The following is a 27003-nucleotide window of genomic DNA, read 5'->3' as shown; positions in this document are numbered from 1 at the left end:
TGGCATGTATTAAAAAATGTTATGTATAAAACATTCGAAATACCGAAATATTATTATGACCACCCTCTATAGAGCTGTAACAAACGATAAGTTGATACAATTTGCTGATAAAAGAATGAAATATTATTTATTTGTTGCATTTTCCATAAAAAATTTGTATCGTTCTCTGCTGTGTACATCTTTAGACACTGTGTCTGTTTAAATCACCCGGAAAGACACTAAAATAACTATGTAAAAAGCAAAATCACAAGTGAAGATATTTACTTTTGTTGCGCTAACGAACGAATGTATGGTATAAAAGCAATCACGTGATCATTCCGCTGTGCTGCCATTGGCTGTTTGGTCTGTTAGAGTAATTCGCCCGTAACGGAGAGTTAGCATTTCATACATAGGCTAAGATATGGCTTGGATGTTGGAATTGTTGGATACATTTATATGAAATGTAACTTAGCGGCCGGTTTAAAAATGAGGGTCATTTTGGCCAACGTGCGAATGTTGGATAAGCACGCTCGACATGTTGTTTAATTTTGGTGGATTTAAGACAAACTGCGTTTCAAAAACACATTAAAAATAAATATTGATTTTATTCACTTGTATCGCATAAATAAATGCTTTCTGAGTACAACTGTATACTTAACTCAATTTCGCCAAAAATGGTCTGTTGGATAAAAACGAACTAGAGCGACGATTTCACTATCATTTATAGATTTTCTTCCGGAAAATGTATGTACATAAAACATGCATATTATATTGTGCCCCTGAGGTGATAGCTCACAAAAGCGGCGCTACAAAAATTGTCCAATATTATTATTATTATTATTTGTAGAAAGTAGAGAAAACTCGATGTTTTTTAATCAAGTCGTAAAAATCTATATTTTCAGGCGCTACATTGCTAACTCTGGCTAAACCTTGTGAGATACATCAAAATAATGTACAACGGAATTGTATATCTTAAAAAGGTCTGGAAGTTCGCGATGGCATGTGTCTTTCTCCAAAAGTTAACCCCCAGAACGCCGGGTACAAGTCAGAGAGTAAAAATTAAAGTAAAAAGAATCAGATCCATGTACAAGTAGGAATAAGGATTAGTAATGAAATCTCCCTTTGCCAGATCTGATATCTCAATATGATCGTGTAGGTGGAACCAATGAATGAGAAAACGTTATTTTCTAAATGTTTCCAAAGTTAGGTAAAGTCTGCTAGTAGCCATAAAGTAGAAAACGTTTTTTTAAGTAAATTATGGTTTTCTTTATTCAAAATTAAATAAGTGATGACGTTTAAGTTTTTTAAGTCCAATAATTTTCCCAAAATTGACAGTTGTACGGAGGATAGTTTCTATCTAAATTATTTAAATCGCAATATTTGAAAGCAAAATTAACTAAGTATAATATTTTGTTGTGAATTCAAAAAATATCATTTGTAATAAGACAAAGACAAATACAAAATTAAACTAAATATTAAAATAACAAGTGATTTTTAGCAAAAAATTTAAATGAAAAAAGAAAATCGGTTATCAATAGAAAAAATCAGAAACTTGTAGTGACATTTGAAAATTATCCATTCATTAATTAAAATCAGAAATTAAATTTAAAATTGGTAAACTTTAACAAAATGTGGCCGAGGAGTATTTTGATTTTGGTATGTTTATTGGCATTTCTGGTATCGATGAGAACATACGATGTGCCAGAAATTGTCAGGTCCTTGGAGCTGGAAGGAGTTCCCTTCGAGAACCTTCCGACACCCGAAGAACAGATGTTTCGCTTGTCAGAGGAGGAATTTCAAGACTATTTCGAGTTTTGGATGCACCTCAAAAGGCAGAGCACGACGGGTTTGCCACACGTTCGAGGTTGGTAGCAATAAAAAGATTGATAAGTTGGTTTTTCAGGAGGACCTGAAGAAAATAATTTCCTCAGGGGCTACGTCATCTTTGAGGGTGGTCTGTGGGGGCGTCTTTTTAATGAAAAGAAAAAGGGGTGGGTAAGAATCTAGGGATCAGTGCGTCCAAGAGTGAGGAACATTTAAATCAATCCCCCCCGCTGCGGAGTAAGACAAGGGTCTCCGTGAACCAGCCTCTCCCGATCCCAGGCGCATCCGCCGCCAAGACCTAAACACACCTCGTCAAATCACTAAACGCAACGAACCACTTGGTGTGGACCTACGGCAAAGGTTTATAGTGATTTGTTTTTGGGGTATTGTGCCGTGTTGCGCTACTTCCTTATTTAGTAAGCTTGTAATCTGATTAAACATCTGCCCTTATGATGAACACTGCAACGCTGTCCGAAACGTTGGCTAAAGAAGAAGGTAGCGCAACACGCCATAATAACCGGGCCCTTTACACCTTATGATAACTAGATGGAGCCCCCGTGGCTGAGCTGATCACTTGACATTATATGTTTTTCCTTCTCAGAAGCTCCACTCCTTCTTTCTTTGAAAGACCCTCCAGACAAAGGTATTCTTACCGCATGAGGAAACCATATCAAGTGCCCCCCACTGTTGAATTTGGCAGTTACCTCTGGTCTGGAGCACCAAAATACCTAAAAAAAAACCCTAGACTGCTGAAACGGGCGGTCCGTAGATTCTGTCATAGATTCCCCTATCTTAAAAAACTGATCGCAACCTTTAGAGCAAAGGCGTTAAGTAGGCATGCTGTCCTCGTTCTACCGGAATTACAATTGAAAATGCTCTGAGGATCTAGCGCTGATGATCTCTTCATCACCCGCGGCCAACACATTGCCATTTGTTACATGAGAACGGGTCGCTTCTAAGACTCGTTCTTGAGTTCAACAACTTGGCTGAGGAACGATTTGCCTGCTTCTGTGTTTCCTCTCTTCTACAACATGGATCTTTTTAAGACCCACGTTCGCTCCTTCCTCTCCCCCAAAAAACCCTCCACACGGCATTGATGACATAGGCCCTAAGGAATAAATTTCTCTCAGTGTGTTCCTACTTAATTTTTTGTGCCTCTCCAACACCATAATTTGTTGACGGTTCCAGCCCGATGCTCCGTACCACTTCATGGCTTCAATCCGTCCCGGCCGCAACCTGTTTACGTCTCCAACGGTTCTCTGCTAACTACCAACGGCAACGGGTATCTGGTGTTCCCGTACGGTGGTGCAGTCACCGTTGCTTGTCCAGGAAGCTACCTAGTGCACCCCAGTGCCACCGTGCTGAAGACGGAGGCGGTGAGAGACTCCATCCAACCTCACCAAAATTAATATTACATAATCTAACACAAACTAAACTATCCTAGCTTCACTTAACCTTAAGATCACCATGTCTCTAGCGCTTTCCTGATGCACCCATTGCTAAAGACGGAAGCAGTACCTAAGTGTCTTGGTGGGCGGTGAAAGATACATCCCAACCTAACTTAACATGATATCACATAACCTAACTTAACCTCACCCAAACGAAACTATCCTAGTATCACTTAACATAAAGAATACCATGTCTCCAACGATTTCCTGGTGTTCCTGAGATCCATTGCTAAAGATGGAAGCAGTAAGTGACTTTGGGGCGTTGGAAGACACATCCCAAACATTTCATAACACAACCTAACCTAACCTCACCTTAAAGTAATGCACCGTGCAGAAGACGAATTTCAGCGAAAATAAATCCAATCTAACCTCATTTAACCTAACCAAAATATGTCCAAAAGCTTGCAGCTTAAGAATTTTAATTTTGTCGCCGAAAACCTTTATTTTATTCAAATTTATTTAAACATGTTGATATCATTTTATTCCGACATTCTGAAATTTTGCACACTTGACTTTCAAAACAAGAGGAAAGTCACTGTCTACATTAGATTTCTAAAAAAAAATAATAAAGCCCAGGAATTCAAATAGTTGACAGATGTATGTTATTATTATTTGTAGTAATAAGTATTGCCTGTACAAAGTGTCTAAATATTTAGTGAGTGTTCCGTCCTGACCCCAACATGTAATTAATAGCACTTGTTCAGGTCTTCCTTTGCACTGGAGGGACGTTGTTCTCCAGTCCCAGCTGGCTTCCCTCGCCAGCCGATTTCAACTCCCTGTCCTGCTTCGCCGACCCGTCTGCCTTGGAGATTCAAGCCGGTGCATGTGACGGCGGGGACTTTGCCGTCAGCGTCGGGCTAAACGTGTCTGGCTCACTCCACGAGCTGTACTCGAGCTGCTTCCAGCGCCGAGAAGCCCAGCCGTCGTACGTGACGTACAGGCAGGAGCCCGAGAACTCGGACTTCATGATAAAGGTGCCGCGGCCATTCTTCATCCAAGGTGAGGTGGGAAGGGCAAGGTCAAAGAGGGAAGGGAAAGATTTGTTTTAAAATTTTCTACAATAATACTAGGAAATCAGAATAAAACAAATCACACTTAGTAAGATATATTTTTTCTTTCAGACCAGAAGTTCTTCACAGACCTCGACATGAACCGCCTCTTTTCGCGCGGCTCTCAGCTAGCCGCCTTCGACTACACGCTCGGCTCTGGCATGGGTAACCAGTACATCAGCAATTCCAACTTTATCAACCGTGGCCACCTGGCGGCTAAGACGGACTTCTCCCTGGCCGCCGGGCAGAGAGCCACTTTCTCCTTCCTCAACGTGGCACCGCAGTGGGAGAACTTCAACGGGGGTAGTTGGAATACTCTAGAGCAGGTAATTTCTCTTTCATCGTAGCTCCTTGGTGAACTTCAATGCGGGCAATTAGAACAGCCTAGAGTATGTGACTTCTCTTTCAATGTATTCCCTTTGTGAACTTCAACAGGGGTAATTGGAACCTTAACGGGGTCAATTGGAACACTTTAGAGCAGATGATTTCTCTTTCAATGTGCCTAGTCCCTTGGTGAACTTCGACAGGGGAAATTGAACATTCTATAGTAGGTGACTTTTCTTTCAATGTAGCACCTTGTGACATGATAAACGAATACGAAAGGTTTGGGTTTTTTCCTTAATTTATCTTTACTTTTCTTTAATGTTCTATTCATAGAATAAAGAAAAAAGTAGTCTTGCCTTCCATTCAAATTAAAAATTGTAACATTTGTCGCCATTGACTTTTGGTTCTTAACCATTTAAGTCTCTCTTACGGGTCATTTAGCCTGACCTTTAATATCATCATCCCATTTGAATTTCGTAATCATAGTTAAGCACAGTTTTGCCTATTTATTACAACGACTTCACTTTCATCTTTTCCAGGACCTGAAGAGGAGGATTGCTCAAAAAGGCGCCAGGACGAAGATCTATACCGGCACCCTGAGGATACAACATTTATTGTTTATTTGCAAAAACAGTATGAACCAGAACATTGCAATATCGATAATTAACATTTACAAAAAAGTGAATAACAAATAGGTACATTTACAAGTGGGACAAAGAAAAAAGTTTCAAATTTAGATTTACAATTTTAAGTATTGAGTAATAATATTTCACGTTTAAATACGTTGTAGGACATGTGGAAAATATCCACATTTCCTGCGAGGCAGTTAATTAACCTAGTGATTCTTCCCAAGGGCATCACCATTGGTAAGTTAGTTCTGCACCTAGGAAGAATCAAAAGCCTGTGTTGGCGGCCTCGCGCGAAATTATCCGGGACATAAAATCCTATTTTAGCCAGAATGTCTGGTATTGATACTAAACCGTTTAGTAGCTTATACGCCATCAGGAGTAATGCAACATCCCTTCTGGAACTAAGGCTGCATATACCCAGCATTCCCGAGATAAATGCTGTTGGAAACAGCCATGGGTAATAACCAAACTCTCTCATGTAGAGGTATCGTAAAAACTTTTTTTGTATCTTCTCGACCATTAGTACATAGACAGTGTCCTCTGGCCCCCATACCTGAGATCCATTCTCGAGAATGCTACGCACTAAGCTAAAGTAAAGCAGCCTTATTACTGCAAGGTTGGTCAAGTCTTTCGAATTGTGTATGACAAAACCCAACATCTTAGTGGCTGATTTACAGATCTTTTCAATATGAGCGTGAAATGTTAAGCGAATGTCGTACACAATTCCCAAGTTCTTGCAAGTCACCATGTGCTTCAGTGACGTATCTTTCATTTTGTAATTAAAATATATGGTCTTGTGTGCCCTTGTAAAGCACATCACTGAACATTTTTGGAAGTTGAACCCAAGTTTGTTATCAATACTCCAGTCAATAATTGCATCGATATCTTCCTGGAGCTTTCTACAGTTTTCTATCGATCTTATTCTCAGAAAGAGTTTGATGTCATCGGCAAAAAGTAGAAAACGGACGAATTTAATCTTTCCCTGAATATTGTTTATAAAAATTAAAAACAATAGGGGTCCTAAATTGGATCCCTGCGGCACACCAGAATTTGTAGGATATGCATTAGAGTTGAACTCACCATAGGACACGAATTGTTCTCTTTCACTCAAATAGTTACAAAAGAGTTTCAATAAGTTTTCCGAAAAACCAATTTCTTCGAGCCTATTTAGAAGCACTAAGTGATCAACTCTATCGAAAGCCTTTGCAAAGTCATGGTAAGATGCGTCAACTTGCTCGTTGTTATCGAGTGCTCTCGACAAGTAATCTGTAAATACCATTAAATTTGTAGTGGTTGATCGGCCATGTCTAAATCCATGTTGTTGTTCGATCAAGAATGGTTCAACTTTGGTATAAACATATTTATGGATAATTATTTCCAATAGTTTAGCAGGTGCGGAGAGAATCGCTATAGGACGGTAGTTGGTTGTTTGATACTTGTCGCCATCTTTGTGTAAAGGGGTGACTTTCGACAGCTTCCATAATTTAGGAAAAATTCCGTTTTTAACCGTAAGATTAAATATATATAGAAGTGGCTTTCATAATGGTTAAGAACATCCCTTAATAATAAAGGGTGGAATGAAATCAGGACCATACGATGTTTTTGGTTTCAATTTCTTTACTGCTAAAACAAAATCTACAATATCAACGCTATGAATAGATATATTTTGAGCTTTTGTTGATTCAGTCTGTCTTGGAACATAAGATTCAAAATCAACTTTTTTTGAATTATATACGGATTGAAAATACTTTGCAAAGGCTTCCGGTATGTCGGATCCTTTGTGTGTGCTATCATTTAGATTAACATGACTTAAGAAACCTCTGTCACGTTTCTTGTCAGAAATATATTTCCAGAATGATTTCGGATCGTTTTTCACGTTATTCTCTACCTCCGAAATATAATTTTTGTGGGCTATTGAAATATTGCGTTTAATTCTAGTACGATAAGTTTTAAATAACTCGTGTTCACTTTCCAAACCTGATTGTCTCCACCGCCGGTGATGTATGCGCTTCATCTTTATGTCCCCAATAATTTCGCGCGAAAACCATTTAGGATAGTTTTTTTTTTGGATGCCTTTTTTTTCTTGGGAAGCATTCATCTAAATACGCGAATAGGATATCGTAAAAACATTTAACTGCCTCGTCAACATCGGAAATCTCCAAGATAGCCTGCCAATTGTGGTCACGCAGTTGGCTGTACAGCTTCTCAAAGTCTCCCTTGTAGAAATTCCAACCACGGAAGTTATTTTCTGATAGTATATGATGATTTTTTAACGGTTTATCATGTTTAAGGTTAATTTCTGACAAAAGTGTGGGATGATGGTTGTCTTCTGGAACAAGACAGAAATCAGATTTTTCTATGACCATATTAAAATTACCTAGCACTAGATCCAAAGTACGACCACTTGAGTTCAGAACTATATTAAATTGTTTCAGCTGAAATAGTTCCATAACATACGAGAGTTCGGTTTTCACAGCACGTGGATTTTGTGAAGAATTGATATTAAAATCACCAATCACTAAAATTTTCTTGCGAACAAGGTAGTTTAAATTACTAATTAGCATTTCGAAAAAAGTCGTGTAAACACTTGTTTTGGAACTGGGTGGTATATAAACCGCACAAATAAACAAACAAACGTCGTGAATAGTGACCTTGACCCATAAATTTTCATCGCCCGTTTCTAGTTGTGAAAAACGTTCTGTCTTCATGTTTTCTTCATTCCGTAATGCCATCAGTAGTCCACCACCTCGTGTTTGTCCAGTGCTTCTGTCCTTTCGGAATACGATGTATCTACTGTCAAAAATCTGTGCGTTGAAAATCGATTCATTAAGCCAAGTCTCAGTAATTACGATAAACTTATGTTCTTGGCTAAGAACATTTTCATAAAATTTGTTCATCTTCGATCTGAGTCCTCGAACGTTTTGGTACAATAGTAGTCATTGTGTTTGAAGTGGCTTTTTATTGTTTTCTTTGTCAGAAATACGTTTTTTGTAAAAACTAAAATGACGGACAACCACTCCTCGGGGCCAAAGTTTTTCTTTTAATAACAACTCGATGTTCCGCTCGTCGACTCCTATTTTAAAGGATGAGTATTCTTTAGAAAACGCCATAAACTTTTCAGCATTACAGCTGAGAGCTGTATTCGTTTTGACATGGGAAATGACTTCCTCCGTCGTCGTGTCGGGATCTAAGCGTGAAACGATAATAAATTTTTGTTTGGGTATTACTTTAATCTTACTCGAGTCATTGGTTCCTACGACTAAAATTTTGTTTTTATTGCGTAAGGCGGCACTGTATGATAACAATGGGCAGGAGGGCGGCTCGGTGCGGGGGGGTTTGCTTGACGTTAACGCCGCTGCTCTCAGCCGGTGTAACCGACTCGGAGGCGGGGGCGGGCGCAGGGGAAACGGTAACTGGTTCACTGCTGTTTGCCAAACGAGGCTGGCTGACTGCAGGTGTGAGAGAGATGGTATCAATATTCTCACCTGAGTTTGAATTTTGGTTGATTTTTGTTTTCGATCGCGTTGTAATCACCTTGTCATTCGCACTGTAGGTACTCCGAAAGACTTCAATACTCGTAACGAGCCGCGAAATGATATTATTTTGAGTGATTATTTCATTCGATAATTGCCGAATTATTCGCTCCTGTTCGAGATTTTTAGTTTTCATTGACGATAGTTGCGTGTAGCAATCATACAGTACTGCGATGCTTTGCTTATTAGACATATTTATTATTATTATTCGTTAACAAAATACGCGCGACGAAACTGTGTGCGTCTTAACTCGTGACGTTTTTGAAACTGGATACTGAAGTTGCGGGACCACAGAGGTAATCTGCAGAATATGTACCTCAGTCCGGAAGATATGAAGGTGCCCATTCCTCTCTGGTTCTATAAGGTAACATCAAACTTTACAGCAAGTAATTTCTTTTACATATAAACACTACCTTGGTATACAGAAAACAGGGACGCTAAATATGCACTTTTTATTATTAAAATACTTTGCATTAATGATAATTTATATGACACCGTTTTCAAGGGCACTGATTAAATATATATATATATGTTTTTTATTATTATATATAAGTGGGTACAGTAATATAATATGAGTATATAAAAAATATATTTTCATTACAAAATATATTTATGTTCGCAATCTCTCCAATGAAGAAACTGGTTCTTGTGCTTGGTGAGAGAGTTACACTAATTATAAGAAAAATAGAATATCATTATGCTATAAGTAAGTATATATATGATGGGAACAATATATATAAAGAGACGAAATCTAAATACAGTGGAGATGAGTATAGACTGATAATAAATATCAATGAAGGGAAAAACAGGCAATTATTTAGTTAATTATTTCTGAAAGAGTAACTTTAGTTTTAGTTTAAGTATGTTAATATCCTTTATTTTTTTTTATTTTTATCTGAAAGTTGTTGAAATACTTTATTCCTAAATATTTATAGTTATTTTGCATTTGTTTGGTATTACATTTTGGAATTTTGATATTGTATTGATATCTTTTAGATAAGTGGGTTTCAAATTTTGTGATTATATTATCTTTATAAATTTGGATAATTATTGCATTTTCTCTTTTATTCTCTCTCTTATTTCTGTATATCCTAACATTGAAATCTAAAGAAATATGGCTACCATAATACGGGCATGTGCCTAGTATGGTGGTTGTAGAAACAAAAAACCGTAATCATTTAAATTTTTATGAATAAAGAAACACAAATTTTTTTTTTAATAATTAATACTAGAACTACTGACTTAAAACTACTGACTTACATCTAAGACTTATATCTAGTGACTTATGACTAAGATAATAATGAGAAGTAAATATTTCAGTTTCCGGAAATGGAAAATAATGCATTTTATTAATTACTAACTGACGTGAACCCGGCGTTGCTTGACTTTTATCTACTATCTGTAAATATAATATCCATAACCTGTAGGAAGATATTCTCTAAATGATAGTGAAAACCCTATCAAACTCCGTTGCATACTTTAGAACAGAGGTTCCCAAAGAGGTCTTTATGGACCCCCAGGGGTCGATATCGGCTTGCTGGGGGTCTATGTCAGCGAGAATAAAACTTGGGGGTCCACAAGATTCAAATGGGGATACATACGAGCGGACCCCCATTTACCTCAAGTCAACATTTAGTAGTTCCGTAAATGACACAATAGACCTAACACAAATATAATAGACTGAGAAATTACTTATTTGATATTTGTATTTTTATATTTCGTAAGGTTGTCAATTGAGGTTTATAAATATAAATATGTGGATTAACCACAGTTTGAAAATGGCCTTGTAAGCCGAAACAGCTGTCACAATAATAAAAAAACTAAAACACTTGCAGAACTTAATAATAATATTATCAAATTTAATCTAAATTAAATTTATAAAAAAATAAATAAATGGAGTTCTACGAATTAAACACAAAAACAATAAATAAATAAAAAATAAAAAATTTATAAATTTAGTCTACGTTCCTTTTCTCGTCAGAATTAATATATTCAAGCAAAACATTGCACATTGGAAGCCACAAATTTTCCTAGTTCCCCAACTTGTTTTTGAAAAACGTCCAGGACGTTTAACATTTAAATGCACTTCACACAGAATTCAAAACTAAGTTTGAGGATATTTTGACTAAATGACTGGAAATGGAACGTTAAAGAATAGGATATCATGTGACAAGAAGAACTGACCGTAATAATCACCGACAAGAAGAACTTAAGGGGCAGTTCTGTAGGGCCAGTTACAGAAATAAATTCCCGTTTCCTAACCTGCTTCATTTTTATTTGGTGTAATACCTCACAAGGGCACCCCTGTCTGCACAGTGTAAAGACAGAGGAACTATACCGCCACCCGGTTGTTGGACAGTCAGGGGATGAGAATCTTCTTACGAAAAAGAGAAATGATTATCAAATGGGACGTTAATAGTTTTTGGAAAATTCAGTATTCGGCAGACAGGGGGGGTCTATGGAAAAAAATATATTTGTAAAGTGGTCTACGGGGAAAAAATGTTTGAGAACCTCTGGTTTAGAAGAACTAAGCGGAAGAACAGACAGATGCGGGTAGTGACTTTGTTTTATACTATTTAAAAAGATACCAATTTATTGTCACGATTACGAATTTACTAAAAGCTTATCAGGAAACCGGCCTGTAATCCTGTTTTCAGTTCATTATGATTCGGGATGCTCCAGAATGGATCTTCTTCGCGGATGGGGGATAGAGGGCTACCACACCATATAACTCCCTTGATCGTATGGGGACTCGTTTCTGCGTTTAGCGGCACGCACATGTTGTCGAAGTTTTTTATAATGCTACCAATATTGATATTTCTTTTCAGTTGGTGTACGACAGTGCGAACAACGAGTCGGTCGTATTCCTCGGCCTGAACAATCCTTACGTCACGGCAGAGCAGGCTGAGCAGGATCTGGAGCCGTGTCGCGATGTCTGCGCAGGCAATTCCGCCTTTCGCTGGCTGACCTGGCAGCCGCGCGACATGAGGCGCGGTTACTCCATCTGCTGCGAAGTCGGCATCTTCCGGAGGGCCGTGCGGCATTTGCCAGACTTTGCGGCAGGTGAACTATTCACGTGATGGATTGTTTGATTTAAATAAACAATAATAAAGTATTCCTAAATTTTTTTAAATGCCCGTATCGAAAATCCTATCATGCATCAAAACATTATTCTAAAAATAAGCAAAATTGACCTTGGTATTATTTTTGATAATAAATTAACTTTTGCTCCGAAAATAAATGAAATAAATAACAGTGCAATGATATGTTTGGTGTTTATTTTGAGGACAGTGAATAATAATAATGAATTAATTCATTAAAATTATTATTCACTGGGTTGGTGAGAAGCAATCTAGAGTATAATTTGACAATCTGGGCTCCACTGAATAAGATTCAACAACTAAATATAAAGAGAGGGCAGAGTACATTTCTTAATTACTAGCTGACGTGTACTCGGCGTTGCTGTGGGTTATTCTTAGGAGATAGACATTTGCCATCCTGGACTTAGGAGATAGACATTTGCCATCCTGGACTTAGGAGATAGACATTTGCCATCCTGGACTTAGGAGATAGACATTTGCCATCCTGGACTTTTTGTAGGCCTTTAAAAGCAATACAATTCCGAAGCAAATTATTTTGATCTATCTCATAAGATTTAAACAGCGGTAGTAATGTAAGCGCCAGAAAATATTTTTTTACGACTTGATTGCAAAATATCGACTTTTCTCTACTTTATTTAAATATTTTACGCATTTGTTATACACAAAAACCTTTTGAAAGAAATTTTGTAAATGATAATGAAAATGCTATCAAAATCCGTTGCGTAGTTTAAAAGAAAGCGCACAAACAGACTGTTTTATACTATTTAGAGATAAATTAGACCGACCGACTTATTACCCAATTACTGATTTAGTTTGTCTTTTCAAAATAGCGAATGACAGATTAGACCATATTACTTATTGTGTACCCACGCGTTATACAAGACAGACTGCTCTCTATAATATTACAAAGTCTGCTAATAATTATTTGGAAAATTCGCCAATTCAGAGGCTACACAGACCAGGTAATAATTATATAGTTCAATCGATGTTTACCGCCACCACTCAGTGACCAAACTAAAAAACAATATATTAGAATATTTGTAACTGATCCACAAAATGTCTTTTTTCTTAATTGCACACTTTATTTATTTATTCATTTTTTGCTAAATCGACAGTTTACATTTAATCAGTTTGTATATAATTGTTATTGAGTAAAATAAAACCAATTATGGATTTCCTCCTTGTGACCTTAACTAAGACAGCATAATTTAAATTTGTGAGAAAGGAATATGAATTTAAAAAAAATTAAACAAAACAAAAGATTACATTAAACGAAAAATTTACAAAACAATACATTTATAGCCATGGAGAGAGGTTGAAGGTATAAATCAAATCATATCAGAGATATTAACAATAGAGACATAAACATTATTCACAAACCTTCAGAGAAATATTATTTTATGGACCTCTTATATTTGGTAAGTTCACAAGTGAAAATATCAACCTTAGATAATACGCTATTGTAATTATTGCATTGTCTGTTCAGGCAAGAATTCTGCTTAGAGTTCGTTTTACTTTGATCAACCCTGAACAGGACACAAGTGCGTGTTGAACGCGCAGGTACATTGAATGGAATCTTGTTTAGCAACTCTGGGCATTGAATATTATTGTTAACTAAGGTAATTCATTGCAACAATAACATTTGGCTGTCATCAGTTGTTTTGTTTTGCTCTATCTAAAATTAATTTTTTACCATTATATTTTGTTTTCTGGCCAAAAAAAAAGTGTAGTGTGTTGTGCCTTGAGGTTTCTTCTCCCTTCTGATCTTCCAGGAGTCACTTTTCGCTGCTGATTTCCAGATATTTATAAACTTTTTTACTTCTGTCATTTTTCATACTATTATTGTAGTTGTTTACTGTTGTGAATAATGGAGGAAGATTTCCCTCCTGTACCCCCTACAAAGCCCCCAGATCCCTCTCCGGACCCCCCAGACGGGGAAAATGTAGAAATTTCTGACAGTGATTCTGTCATTTTGACTTCTACCAAAAAAAGGAAATTTACTCCTTCTTCCCCAATAAAACTTGACTCGCCTTCGACTTCACAGTCCCCACCAGCACTTTCTCAACTTCCTCCAACAAACTTTTATTCTCCTCATTCCCGTGGCCCATTCATAGTATACGCCCAAAAAACTGAGCAAGGAAAAACCATCTACCCTCTTGAATTTGGAAAATTCCTATCAAATAGCAAGAATCTTTCAATCAAGCCTGGAGGTGTAAAAGCCGAGGGTCGCTTCCGAATCTCCGTCGAATTCCTCTCAGGGTCAGCTGCCAACAGTTTCATCAAAAATATCTTCATTTCATCTAATTCAAAGTTTAAGGCATATATCCCTACTTTCAATGTCACTCGCATGGGCCTGGTCAGAGGTATCTCGACCGATCTGTCCATCGAAGAAATTCTGTCTTCACTTTCAACCCCCCAACACATTGGCAATCCCATAAAAGCCAGGAGGCTAAATTACAAGGACTCCTCTGAGGGTATAATTTCCTGGAAGCCCTCCCAATCTGTCGTTATCACCTTTGAAGGTCAATCTCTTCCCTCCCATATATATTTATTCTTCAACTCATTACCAGTTGAAATGTATACTTATCCCACCACTCAATGTTTCAATTGCTGCCGTTTTGGTCATACCAAACCTGCATGCAGATCTCAACCCAGATGTTTTAAATGTGGAGAAAACCACGCAGCTGACCAATGTCCTTCTTCCTCCTCACCTAAATGTTTTAACTGCTCAGGCTCACATACAGCTATCAACACATCTTGCCCAGAACAATCTCGCCAAAAAAATATTAAAATTTCTATGGCCTCTCAGAACTTGTCTTTTCTGCAGGCTTCTAAACTATTCCCGCCTGTCAAAAAATCATTTGCTGAGGCTTTATCCAGCAACTCCTCATCCAACCCTCTTCCCTCCACTACAACAACTTCTTCTCGTTCAACTAAATTCACATACAAAAACGCTATCTCTAAACCGGCTCCTGGATACGATCAGCAACAACACAACTCACTGCTCTTAAATCCCAATGGTTCACCTCTTTCAAATGCCACAAATGGGTGTGCAAATAATTATAATCCGTCCTCAATGAACTCTCTTAAACTTTCTGAAAAACTCTCCCAAGACAATTCTTCATTTATCCAAACTCTTATTATGCTTCTAATTGAGCTTATTTCTTCTCAAACTAATCTACCGTCCAACGCTGCTACTATTATTTCCACATTAAAATCATTTATTCAAAATGACTCTTCAGGATGTCAGAATACTTCAGTGGAATAGCCGAAGTGCTATTTCTAACAAATCTGATCTCCTTAACCTATTAAATTCCAACTTTATTTCTTTGGCTGCTATCTCGGAGACTTGGTTTACTCCATCCACCCATTTTAATGTGGGAGGGTATTCCTGTCTCCGCGACGACCGCCCGGAAGGTTCGGGTGGCGGTGCTGCCCTTTTTATTAAAAAATCCATATCATTTTCCCCAATAAATAATATCAAACCCCCCAATGCTGACTTCCAAATGGTTGCAGCTAAAATAAAGGACACATCCTTTATTTCAGTCTATCTTCCCCCAACAGCCCACTTCAATAAACAAACTTGGTTGCAAATTGTAAGTCTACTAAGCCCTCCTTTCTTTATATTAGGCGATTTTAATGCCCATTCCCCCGTCTGGGGTTCTGCTTTCTCCGACCGAGATGGTCGAAGTGTGATGGATTTCCTAGATCAATCCAACCTTTTCCTTTTGAATGACGGATCTCCTACTAGGATCTCACGCCCCAGCACAAACCCCAGTGCAGTGGATCTATCGATATGTTCTACTAGTCTGGCTTCTCTCTCCTCGTGGGTGGTGTCCCCCGACCCTTGCTCCAGTGATCATTTCCCGATCACCATTACTTATCAAACTTCTTTCCAATCAGACAAGTCTCATATTTCAACAAAAATTAAAACGAAACACACCAAATGGGATGAATTTAACTCTCATATGGACAAGTTCCTATTAAATTCACCCGCCACCGATATATTTTCCGTCAAAGATGATTATAATAACTTCAAATCAATGCTCATAACTGCAATAAATAAATCAAATCCTCCCCCTAAAACTAAATCTCTCAAAAAACTCCCTCCAACTCCCTGGTGGGATGAGGAATGTTCCAAAGTAGTAAGAATTCGGAAAGCTAAATCTCTTTCCTATCGTTACAATATGACTATGGAGAACTATCTTATATACAAAAATGCTGAATCCAATGCCAAAAGGGTATTGAGGTCAAAAAAAAGATCCGGGTGGTACAACTTCTGCAGTTCAGTATCTCCGAACACTCCAATTTCGGAAGTTTGGTCTATGATCCGAAGATTTAGATCCTCCTCCAGTTCACCATCTCCTCGAGCGTCTCATTCTAAATGGATCGATGAATTTTTGGACAAAATTGCCCCCCCTTCTGTACCTAACTTAGATGAAATAACGCCCATCTATAATACTCCTATGTCTAATCATTGGCTAGACTCTCCATTCACCTTAATTGAGCTAAAAAATTGTTTATCAACAGTCAAGGACTCATCTCCAGGCAGAGATGGTATACCTTACAGCATAATCAAAAATAGTAATGATAATGTTCTAAACCACTTCTTGAGCATCTTAAATAAAATCTTCCAGACTGGTATAATGCCTGATGACTGGAGTTGTCAAATAATCATCCCTATTTTAAAAACAAACAAATCACCAAATTCTGGACCCAACTACAGGCCAATCGCTCTTTCATCCACCCTCAGTAAACTTTATGAAAAATTAATTAAAAACCGATTAGAATTTTTCGTCGAGAGTAAACAGCTTCTCTCTCCATCTCAATTTGGATTTAGGAAAAAAAAATCCACTCAAGATAACCTTGCCATCATCAGTACTGATATTAATTTATCAATTTCTAAACAGGAAGTTTGTCTTGCCGTCTTTATAGATATAGAAGGCGCCTTTGACAATGTTTCCATCCCAATCTTGAAAAAAAAACTTCTAGGCCTTGGCCTTCCCCCCATGTTTGTCCAATCTATTATTAATCTATTTCTAGATAGAAAAATTTTCATTGAACTTCCAGATATTTTTCCTCAAAGTAGGTCTATTTGGAAGGGTTTACCACAAGGCGATGTATTGTCCCCCTTACTGTATAATATATACACATATGATATGCATGTCGCTATTCCCCCACAAGTAAAAGTTATTGAGTTCGCAGATGACATAGCTTTCTTCTTATCATCCAAAATCATCCCTCTCGCCGTCAAATATCTTAACGAAGCCATGAATGCCCTTTGCACATGGCTCACGTTAAATGGTCTTGAACTTTCAATCCAAAAGACTCAGTGTGTCACCTTCTCAAACCGCCATAAAAACCCCCCCGTTCAAATTTTATTTAAAAATTCTCCAATCCCCAACGCTTCTGAAGTAAAATTTTTGGGAGTAACATTTGATAGGAAACTTAAATGGTCGTCCCATATTAATAATTTAGTTACTAAATGCGAAAAAAATTTAAATATCATCAGATCATTATCTGGCGTTTGGTGGGGTGCTCACCCTACTTGCATTAAGTTGCTTTACAACGCACTTATTCGAAGCCATCTTGACTATGCCTGCCCACTTTTTAGTACTGCCTCAAAAAATGTACTTGATAAATTAGACAAAATTCAATCTAAATCTTTGCGAATTATAACTGGAGCGATGCAATCGTCACCCATCAATTCCCTTCAGGTAGAATGTTCTGATCCTCCTCTTTATTTAAGGCGTCAACTATTTGCTGACAAATTTGTTCTGAAATGTTTAAATTCTAAATGTCATCAGGTTATCCCCAGCGTCTCGTTGTTCATTGACTCAACCCATTCATCTACAATCAGAGCTTCAACTAAACCTCTTCCTGACATCTGTAAAAATTTTAAGTCTCTCTCAGAGCTTCACATCATCCAAAATGATCTACTTCCCTTATACAAATTAAAATATAGTCACGTCACCCTATCCCCAACAATAATAGAAGGGATCGGAATCTTTAAAAGTCATTCCAATCTCCCGGCCCGAACTGTCAATAATATGTTCAATGACATTATTTCATCTAAATGGCCCAACTTTTCTCTTCTATTTACTGATGGATCCAAATCTCCCGATTCTCCTAACTGTGGTATAGGTATTAACGTTTACCACAATAATTCTAATGACAGAATATTTCATTCAATTTCAAATCAATTTTCAATATTTTCAGCCGAGTGTATTGCAATAATAGAATCTCTCAAATATATAATAAAAAATAATTTTGAACATTCCCTCGTTCTCTCTGACTCCCTCAGTTCCCTCCAAAAACTTAAATCCAGTCCTCTTCTTCATCCTGATGATCACTTTGTATGCCTTATTCGAGAGATGATAGCCTCCATTCAAAGCTCTGGTAAAACTGTAACTCTGATTTGGATTCCTGGACATGTTGGTATCATGGGTAATGATATTGCGGATGCCTTGGCAAAACAAGGAGCGTCCAACCCTGTTGTTACCCTCGTAAACCACATTCCCCTATCTGACATTTTTTCCATCATCAAAGATAGATCCCGCAATGTTTGGTCGGAGTATTGGCACATTGCTAGTCAATCCAAGGGAGCCTGCTATGCCTCAATACAAAGGACTATTCCATCAAAACCGTGGTTTCAGCAATTCCCTCATTTTTCCAAAAAAGAAATTTCTTCACTCATTCGAATGAGAATCGGACATTGTTCCGTTCCTTCCCATCTTTTTAAAATTCACGTCCTTGACTCCCCAGATTGTACATTCTGTGGTCTAGAAGTGGGAACTTTAGATCACATATTTTTTGGTTGTCCCTCTCTAAACAAATATCCTCTCTTCTATCAAGCCTTATCTAAAATTGCCTCCCCTCCATTCAACATCTCATCTCTTCTAAGTCTGAACTCGACTCCAATTTTCATTATAATTTTGAAATTTGCCCATTTAAATAAAATTAATATTTAAATTCACCTTTCATTTCTCAATAATTTTAAATGATGGCCAAGAACACCCTTGAAGGGTGAAAGCCAGAAATAATAAGAAAAAAAAAAAACTAAGGTAATTGTAACTTCTTTTTCTATTGCAAAACACCCGTCGCACCAACATATTTACAGATTGAGTACTCACCGTGCTCTGATTAAGATTAATAAGTCGGTAATTATGAAATTCATTACTTGTTCATTTAAGAGTCATTTCATAATTTTCAATAGGATAATGAATAAGCAATGTGATGTATTCTATATTTACCTACCACCCTTAGCTGTTGTTATCACATATAATTTGTCATTAGGTAATAACATACTAATAACAACTGTGCATATATCAGAAAAAAAATTTCATTGCAAATACCTACGCACTATTTTGGCCACATCGCTGTGTATTTCAAATGTTTTTGTATTTATTTATTTTATGTCAACATATTCTTTGCAACATATTTACAACTTAAGTACGCTCCATGCTATGAGCTTTTTTTTGTTGTTAATATCATTTAAGATTGAAATTTCGGTAATTATTATATTTATTACATGCTCATTCATGAATTATTTCATCATTTTTCACAGAATTTTATATAAGCAATGTAATGGGTTCTACATATATTTTACCACTCTTAGCTGTTGTTATCACACATAATTTGACATTAGGTAACAACATACTAACAACAACTGTTCATATATCAGAAAAAAAATCATTGCAAATACCTGCGCACTATTTTAGTCACATTCTGTGTATTTCTAATGTTATTGAATGTATTTGTCAATTTAGTTGCGTCCTTGATGCTAACTTATTTATCTTTCCAATCTATTACCACCAAAAGATCTATTACCACTCTATAACCACTTTTATTGCTATTATTCACTTTATTATAAATATATACTTTAAGATTGATAATTATGTAAACATAATTTCCTTCGCTTGTACCTTCACGGGATATACCTACATTTTCGACAAGTTTTCACGGGCTCAAATTAATATACCTACACCCATTATTATTCTTATTATTATTATTAATTACATCGCATATTATTTGCTTTTGTTTTATGAGTCACACCACCAACAGCAACATGTATAAAAAAGTATTATATTTAAGCCTATATATTTTAAACACATTCAGTGAGTTTTTATGTAATCTCATACCTACTTACAGGAAATCTATTTTAAATCTGGGAAAAAACCTAATGAATGTATCTATATATTCTGTTAATAGGCATATATTTGTATACATCTCAGTCTATTGTAGCTGCTTATTCTACTCAAACTTATTTTTTGTACCAACCTATTTACAGCATAATTATTCACAGTGCCCCGAGTTACATTATTGCGTTAATATCATTTAAAATGCATAAGTCAGTAATTATTTAAATTCATTATTTGTTTATTTAAAAGCCATTTCATAATCTTCAACAGGATATTATATAAGAAATGTATTGTATTCCATATTTATTTGTCAGCCTTATCTGTTGTTATCACACATACTTTGTCAATAGATAACAGCATACTTATAACAATTATTTATATGTCGGAGAAAAAATCTCAATGCAAATGCTTATGCACTATTTTAGTCAGTTCTCTATATAATTGTATGTATGTATATTATTTCATGTTATTCTTCGCATCAATCTCTCTTCATAATCAGTACCTACTTACCTTGCTATTGGCCGTTTTATGGTTTATTATTATATTTATAGCCTTCAAGATAGCTATTTTCATAATTATCATCTGCATCGAATGTTTCTATACGAGACTACCACTATCAGCGTCTCTTGTAACCATAAAACTAACTTGTAACCATAAAAAATACGTTTTATACACAATTATACAATTAATATACTATATATGGATGATTACATTATTCGACAACTAGAAAAAAAAATCTACGTTCAAAATTTAATTTGTGACAACACTAGTGACTGTAACACAATACTTGAAATGACTCCAAATTCATTTACCGTAATACATTTAAACATACGATCTATAAAAAAAAATTTGACCATTTTCTAGTAAATCTAAATTTATTAAAAAAAATCCGGACGTTATCATACTTACTGAAGCCCATTTAAACATTAACTCAACCATTCCAACTCTCCCCAATTACATCAACACTCAAAGCTCACATTATATTAATAAGAATAGTGGTATTGTAGTATACACTAAAACAATATATAAAGACGTACGCTTTACTGAAATAAATATGACAAAAGCAAACTGTATTATTATAAACATGAATATTAATAATAAAATACCTATTCAAATAATGACAGTCTACAGGACACACTCAGCTGTAATACCAACATTTATAACAGAACTGAATAATATTATCCTAAACCATAAATGTGCAAAAAAAATTCTGATTGGTGATATTAATATAAACATTGCTGAAAATAACCATACTATTGAAAATGAAAATTATGTCAACATGATGACCGCTTTAAACTTTAAACCCTGTATAAGTAGTTATACTAGAGAATTTAACAATCAGATGCCATCATGTATTGATCATATATGGTGTAATTCCAACTATACTGATAATCTCCAAACAATAATATGGAAAAACAACATAACGGATCATAATACATGTATACTAAACCTCAACATAGAAAAACAAATAAATGAATAATAATAATAATGACTCTGCCATTCCTAAATAAAAATAAATCACCAAGAACTATATGAAAAACTGTCTCACGAAATGTGGGAATCTGTACTTACCACATAAGATGTGAATATAAGTGCATCCCAATTTCATGACACCTTTCAAAAACATATTGATTTTTATTTTTTTTATTTTTATGGTGAATACCTCACAAGAGTCCCAACTGCTCCCGTCTGGAGCCAGTGAGACTATGGCATCCCCAATTGGGGGATGTTGTGAGGCTGAAGGTAAGTGGGGAAGGGAAAGAGAAAGGTGGAGAAGTACCTGACTATTCAGATCTAGTCACTAAACACGGCTAAAGCCATTTGGAGCAACGTTTCAATTCTGAATGGTGGTCTTACACTAGGGCGATACTGGTAGTATCTTCCACTCTATAAAAGATCATATAAAAGATTCAAGCTATGAAATACCGAACAAAACATATAAAAATAAATTTCGTAAACTTAAGCCATGGATCACTCATGGCATTGTGGTTTCCATAAGAGAAAAAGAAAAATTATTTAAACTAACAAAAAAATATCCACTAAATAATCCGATCATCTCACACTTCAAAAAATACAGAAACAAACTAACGGCACTAATTAAAACCATCAAAGAGGAATTTTATAAACAAAAGGTATTGAATTCAGGAAACAACAATAAACAAATTTGGAAAACAATAAATGAGATTATTGATAAAAAAGGAAAACCAATGACATTTTAAAGCTAAATATTAATAATAATTTGGTACAAGTTTCGGATAACCCTAAACAATGTGCAAATGCTTTCAATATTTTTTTTTCTAATGTCGGAAAAAATCTGGCAAACAAAATAACTAATAACGTAGTTAATATCACATCTGCCGTAGAGAATGAAGTGGCGTCATCAAAAAAAACAATAGGAAAATTCGAAATGGTAACTGAACAAGAAATTGTTGATATAATAAAAAACCTAAAAACTGAGTCAGCACCAGGTTTCGATGGGATCACTGTTGAAATTCTAAAAACACATCTTAACTTTTTGAAAAAACCTATTCCATATATTATAAACAATAGTCTTAAAAAGGGAATCTTTCCATCAATATACAAAAAAACTATTATTTCGCCGATTTATAAATCAGGTGACTCAAAAGAAATTAATAACTACCGACCCATATCAGTACTATCAAATATCTCAAAAATTTTCGAAAAGGTAGCCAAAAAGCAAATACAAAATTTTATTGGAATTAATAATATATTGAGTGACCAACAATTTGGATTTCGCGCAAAAATAACCACGCAGGATGCAATCATAGATTTAACAACAAAAATATATGAAGCACTGGACAAAGGCAAAAAATCTCTTGCAATTTTCATAGACCTAAGGAAGGCCTTTGACAGCATAAGTCACAAAAAATTACTGTACAAGCTTAACGAAATCGGAATTATTGATAACGCTAACACGTGGATTGAAAGTTTCCTGAACTCTAGAAATCAATGACAATATGTAAAAATAAAAAATATTCTTAGTGAACCGAGCACAAGCGACTTTGGAATACCACAAGGCACGATTTTTAGCCCTCTTCTATTCATCTTATATGTTAATAATATCTTTTAATTACCAATAACAGGAAAACTTATTTCATATGCAGATGATACTGCAATTATATTCCAAGCAAATTCATGGAATGAACTTGAAACAACTGCTAATCATGATATCAATACCTTAAAAGAATGGTTCGACAAAAATTTATTAACATTAAACATTGAAAAAATATACTTATTAGTATAAATAACAAAAAAAATACGTACTATCGCCTTAAATATTAAAATTCATTCAAGAAAATGCGCCACTAAAATATTAACATGCCAAAATAATGATTGTCTATGCATAGCAAATAAAAAAGAAATAAAATATTTGGGTGTAATAATAGATAATAACCTTAAGTGGAAGACTCAAATAACCAATATCATAAATTCTTAAAAATATATACTACGCACTAGCCCATTCAATAATACAATACGGTATCGTTGCGTGGGGAGGAGCTTACAAAACCTCAATTTTGCCACTGGAAATTACCCAAAGACTAATAATAAAAATGATTACTAGGAAACCATCAGATTATTCAACCTCTCAACTTTTTCAAGACTTTCAAGTCCCACCTCTAAAAAATACATATATAAAAAATACGCTGCTTCAAATACACAAAGATTCTAAGAAGTCACACCACGCCATGGTACGCGTAGAGAGCAATAGACATAACACAGTGGGTCGCTTAAGTACATCATTAATGCATACCAGTTTTGCTCAACACTTCTACACATACAATGGAGTGATGTGGTTTAATCAATTGGAAATGGAACTGAGGCTGGAACCTGACTATAATAAATTCAAAAATAGACTAAACAATGATATCTTAAATAGTTTGGCTACCTAAAATCGCATTGGCAATTGATTAAGAATACTTAATCGACAGTTTCTTTTTTTAAATTTATTTATTATTATATATATTTATAAATATTATTATTTTTTATCTATGCACGTATATATTGTGTTATAATTTTTAACTTTTAATTTTAATTTTTAATAAACTTCTCTATGTTCCCGCCTTTACACACGAGTAATTTAACTCTCGTAAAGGTTATATATTGTATATCGATTTATAACACATTATATTAAAGGCACTGCTGAAAACCAGCTACATTCCCGGAGAAATCCGGAATGTACAGCTGAGCAGTTGCCCTTTTGACAATATAATCATCTAAATGTATGTGTACAAACTATATGCAAACATGTAAAAAATTATTGTCAAATAAACGTTTTTATTATTATTATTATTATTATTATTATTATACATATATGTGTTTCACAGTTTTTTAATCAATGTTGCAGGTTTAATTACTCATGATTATGTTACATATGTATGTATATAAAAACTAATAAAAAAAAAATAATAAAAACTACTTTATACAGGAATAGTGCATCCTTATGGTACGGGGGGGTACACTCAGTGAATCTATTTTAAAGTATGAAGCTGCCTCTGCATATTACTGCATAATAATTAAATCTTACAAATGACTTGTAACAAAGATATTTTAGGAATTTGTTTTGAATTGCTTCGATTCTGTTTATGTGGATTTTGAAAAGTGGAGACCAAACAACTGATGCAAACTCCAAATGACTTCGTACATAGGCAAAGTAGAGTTGCTTAATGATATCGATGCAATTAAAAAGTTTTGTGTTTCTTAAGATGAAGCCTAACATTTTAACAGCTTTATTTGTGAATTGATGTATATGAAGGTTATATTGTAGTTTACTATCAAGGGTTATTTCGAGATCACGAATATCTGAGACTGTTGCAATGTTCCCGCAATGTTTGGGCAGAGTATTGGCACATTGCTAGCCAATCCAAGGGAGCCTGCAATGCCTAAATACAAAGGACTATTCCATCAAAACCGTGGTTTCAGCAATTCCCTCATTTTTCCAAAAACGAAATTTCTTCACTCATTCGAATGAGGATCGGACATTGTTCCGTTCCTTCCCACCTTTTTAAAATTCACGTCCTTGACTCCCCAGATTGTACATTCTGTGGTCTAGAAGTGGGAACTTTAGATCACCTATTTTTTGGCTGTCCCTCTCTAAACAAATATCCTCTCTTCTATCAAGCCTTATCTAAAATTGCCTCCCCTCCATTCAACATCTCATCTCTTCTAAGTCTGAACTCGACTCCAATTTACATTATAATTTTGAAATTTGCCTATTTAAATAAAATTAATATTTAAATTCACCTTTCATTTCTCAATAATTTTAAATGATGGCCAAGAACACCCTTGAAGGGTGAAAGCCAGAAATAATGTAAAAAAAAAAGACATGGCAAAGCTATCGTCTGCTGAGAAGAGAATAACATAAACATAACCTAAAAAGTAAATGTGAAATCCACTTAATAAAAGTTTATAAAATAAAATAAAGAAATAAAAGTTCTCGATGTCAGACAACTGTATATTAGAAAGACTATATTACTTGCACAAAAACAACGTCAGCACTTTCCTTCCATTGACCACCTTCACGACACCCGACTTTCAAGGAATAATCCAATAGTCCCAATAAAAACCTCGACGTCCCTTGGGCAACGGCATTTCTCTTACTTAGGACCTAAATTATTTAATATAATTCCTAATGCTTGGAAAACGAAAAGTACAAATGTTTTGCGCAAATTGGCCAACGACTGGCTCCTTGATTTAGGGAGGGTTAAAATGAAGGTTTGTAGATCAATAGATTATCTCATTATAAAAATATACATGCGCATTATTGTCATACATAATTTTATAAAGACCATTCAATACAATACACATATTTATCACCCCTGAACACAATTGTCTATTCTGTATCTATACTTTATTTACCAATGCTATCGATTATTTTCTAATCACCCAACTATATTATAAACTTATACACTTCACATTTTTTCTACCTTACAACTCCTGCGGTGAGATGTCTTTTTATTACTGTTTCGTGACGAAGTATTGTTTTGACACTTTTTCCGCTAGAACGAATAAGGAGGCTAGGATGCAAATTTATCAGTTTGTCTCTGTGCAGTGTGGCTTTGAGTTGACTGAGCTGCCCACGCCTGCGCCTTAACGAAACCAGGATCGAATGACAGTTAACGACTTTTCCCGTGTACCATACCGATATGTGCAATCCTCTCCAGGTGCATGTGAATTCCTCCACCACCGAGCACTCACCGAAAACCGTAAGTTTACATTGCGAGTACCTTTCTGTTTGGTGTGCGATCTAAGCGTTAATTCACATCGGCACACACCCGCCGAGATTATTCTAATTATAACCTCACCCATGTGCTGATGGTCCACGCGGCTATCGCACAACTACTATCAGGCTGTTATTTACTTTCCCGGTTTTGTTTTATATTAAGTGCTAAATTATGATATGAACTAAACTTTTCAATTTGACTGGCCTAAAACAGTATCCATTCCTAGTTGGCTAGTCAAAGTTTCCGCATGTTTTATTGCATGATTTTTATGGGAATAAATGTATTATTATTATTAACTGACTCGCACGTACGTGGTACGTGCACGCGTACGTACGTGGGCCAGTGTAAACACCGACAAGAACGTTGCGCCGCGTTACGTTGCGTGGCGCGGGCTAAGTGTGATTCTGCTGATGTCATAATACTTGTCTATGACTTCATTATTGTCTTTGTAAAACTAACCTAATTTGTTGACTCATCCTTTTGTCATCGCCAGTCGTATCACCCGGTTTTTAATCTCTAATTCTACATTTTATCCCTTACACTGTTTAACACACGAAGTTCAATTTATCTTCCCATACTTTTTATTTATAAGTGAGTTCTAATGCTTTTAATAATTACTCTAATCATTTCGGTAGTGGCCCTTATCGGTACCCCTAAGTTAGGAAATCTATTGGCGTTTTGTTTGCGTAACGTTCAAACTGTCAATTAGACGTCTGCTTACTTTAATAATGAA

General features: G+C 35.6%; 1 protein-coding gene across 1 annotated transcript; it reads left to right on the top strand.

Annotated features, from left to right (window-relative positions):
• Positions 1-1662: 1662 nt before the first annotated feature.
• Positions 1663-11866, top strand: LOC149409251 (salivary endonuclease-like). Its single transcript, XM_089649970.1, has 6 exons — positions 1663-1843; positions 2992-3179; positions 3956-4250; positions 4373-4626; positions 8539-8679; positions 11615-11866. Exons 1-6 carry the CDS (start codon positions 1663-1665, stop codon positions 11864-11866), a joined length of 1311 nt encoding a protein of 436 aa, XP_089506096.1.
• Positions 11867-27003: the final 15137 nt, after the last annotated feature.

This window comes from Hesperophylax consimilis, unplaced genomic scaffold (assembly GCF_061612785.1).
Source record: "Hesperophylax consimilis isolate HC1 unplaced genomic scaffold, BYU_Hcon_1.0 scaffold_32, whole genome shotgun sequence".
Taxonomy (NCBI): Eukaryota; Metazoa; Arthropoda; class Insecta; order Trichoptera; family Limnephilidae; genus Hesperophylax; species Hesperophylax consimilis.
This window is presented reverse-complemented; position numbering and strand designations above follow the sequence as displayed.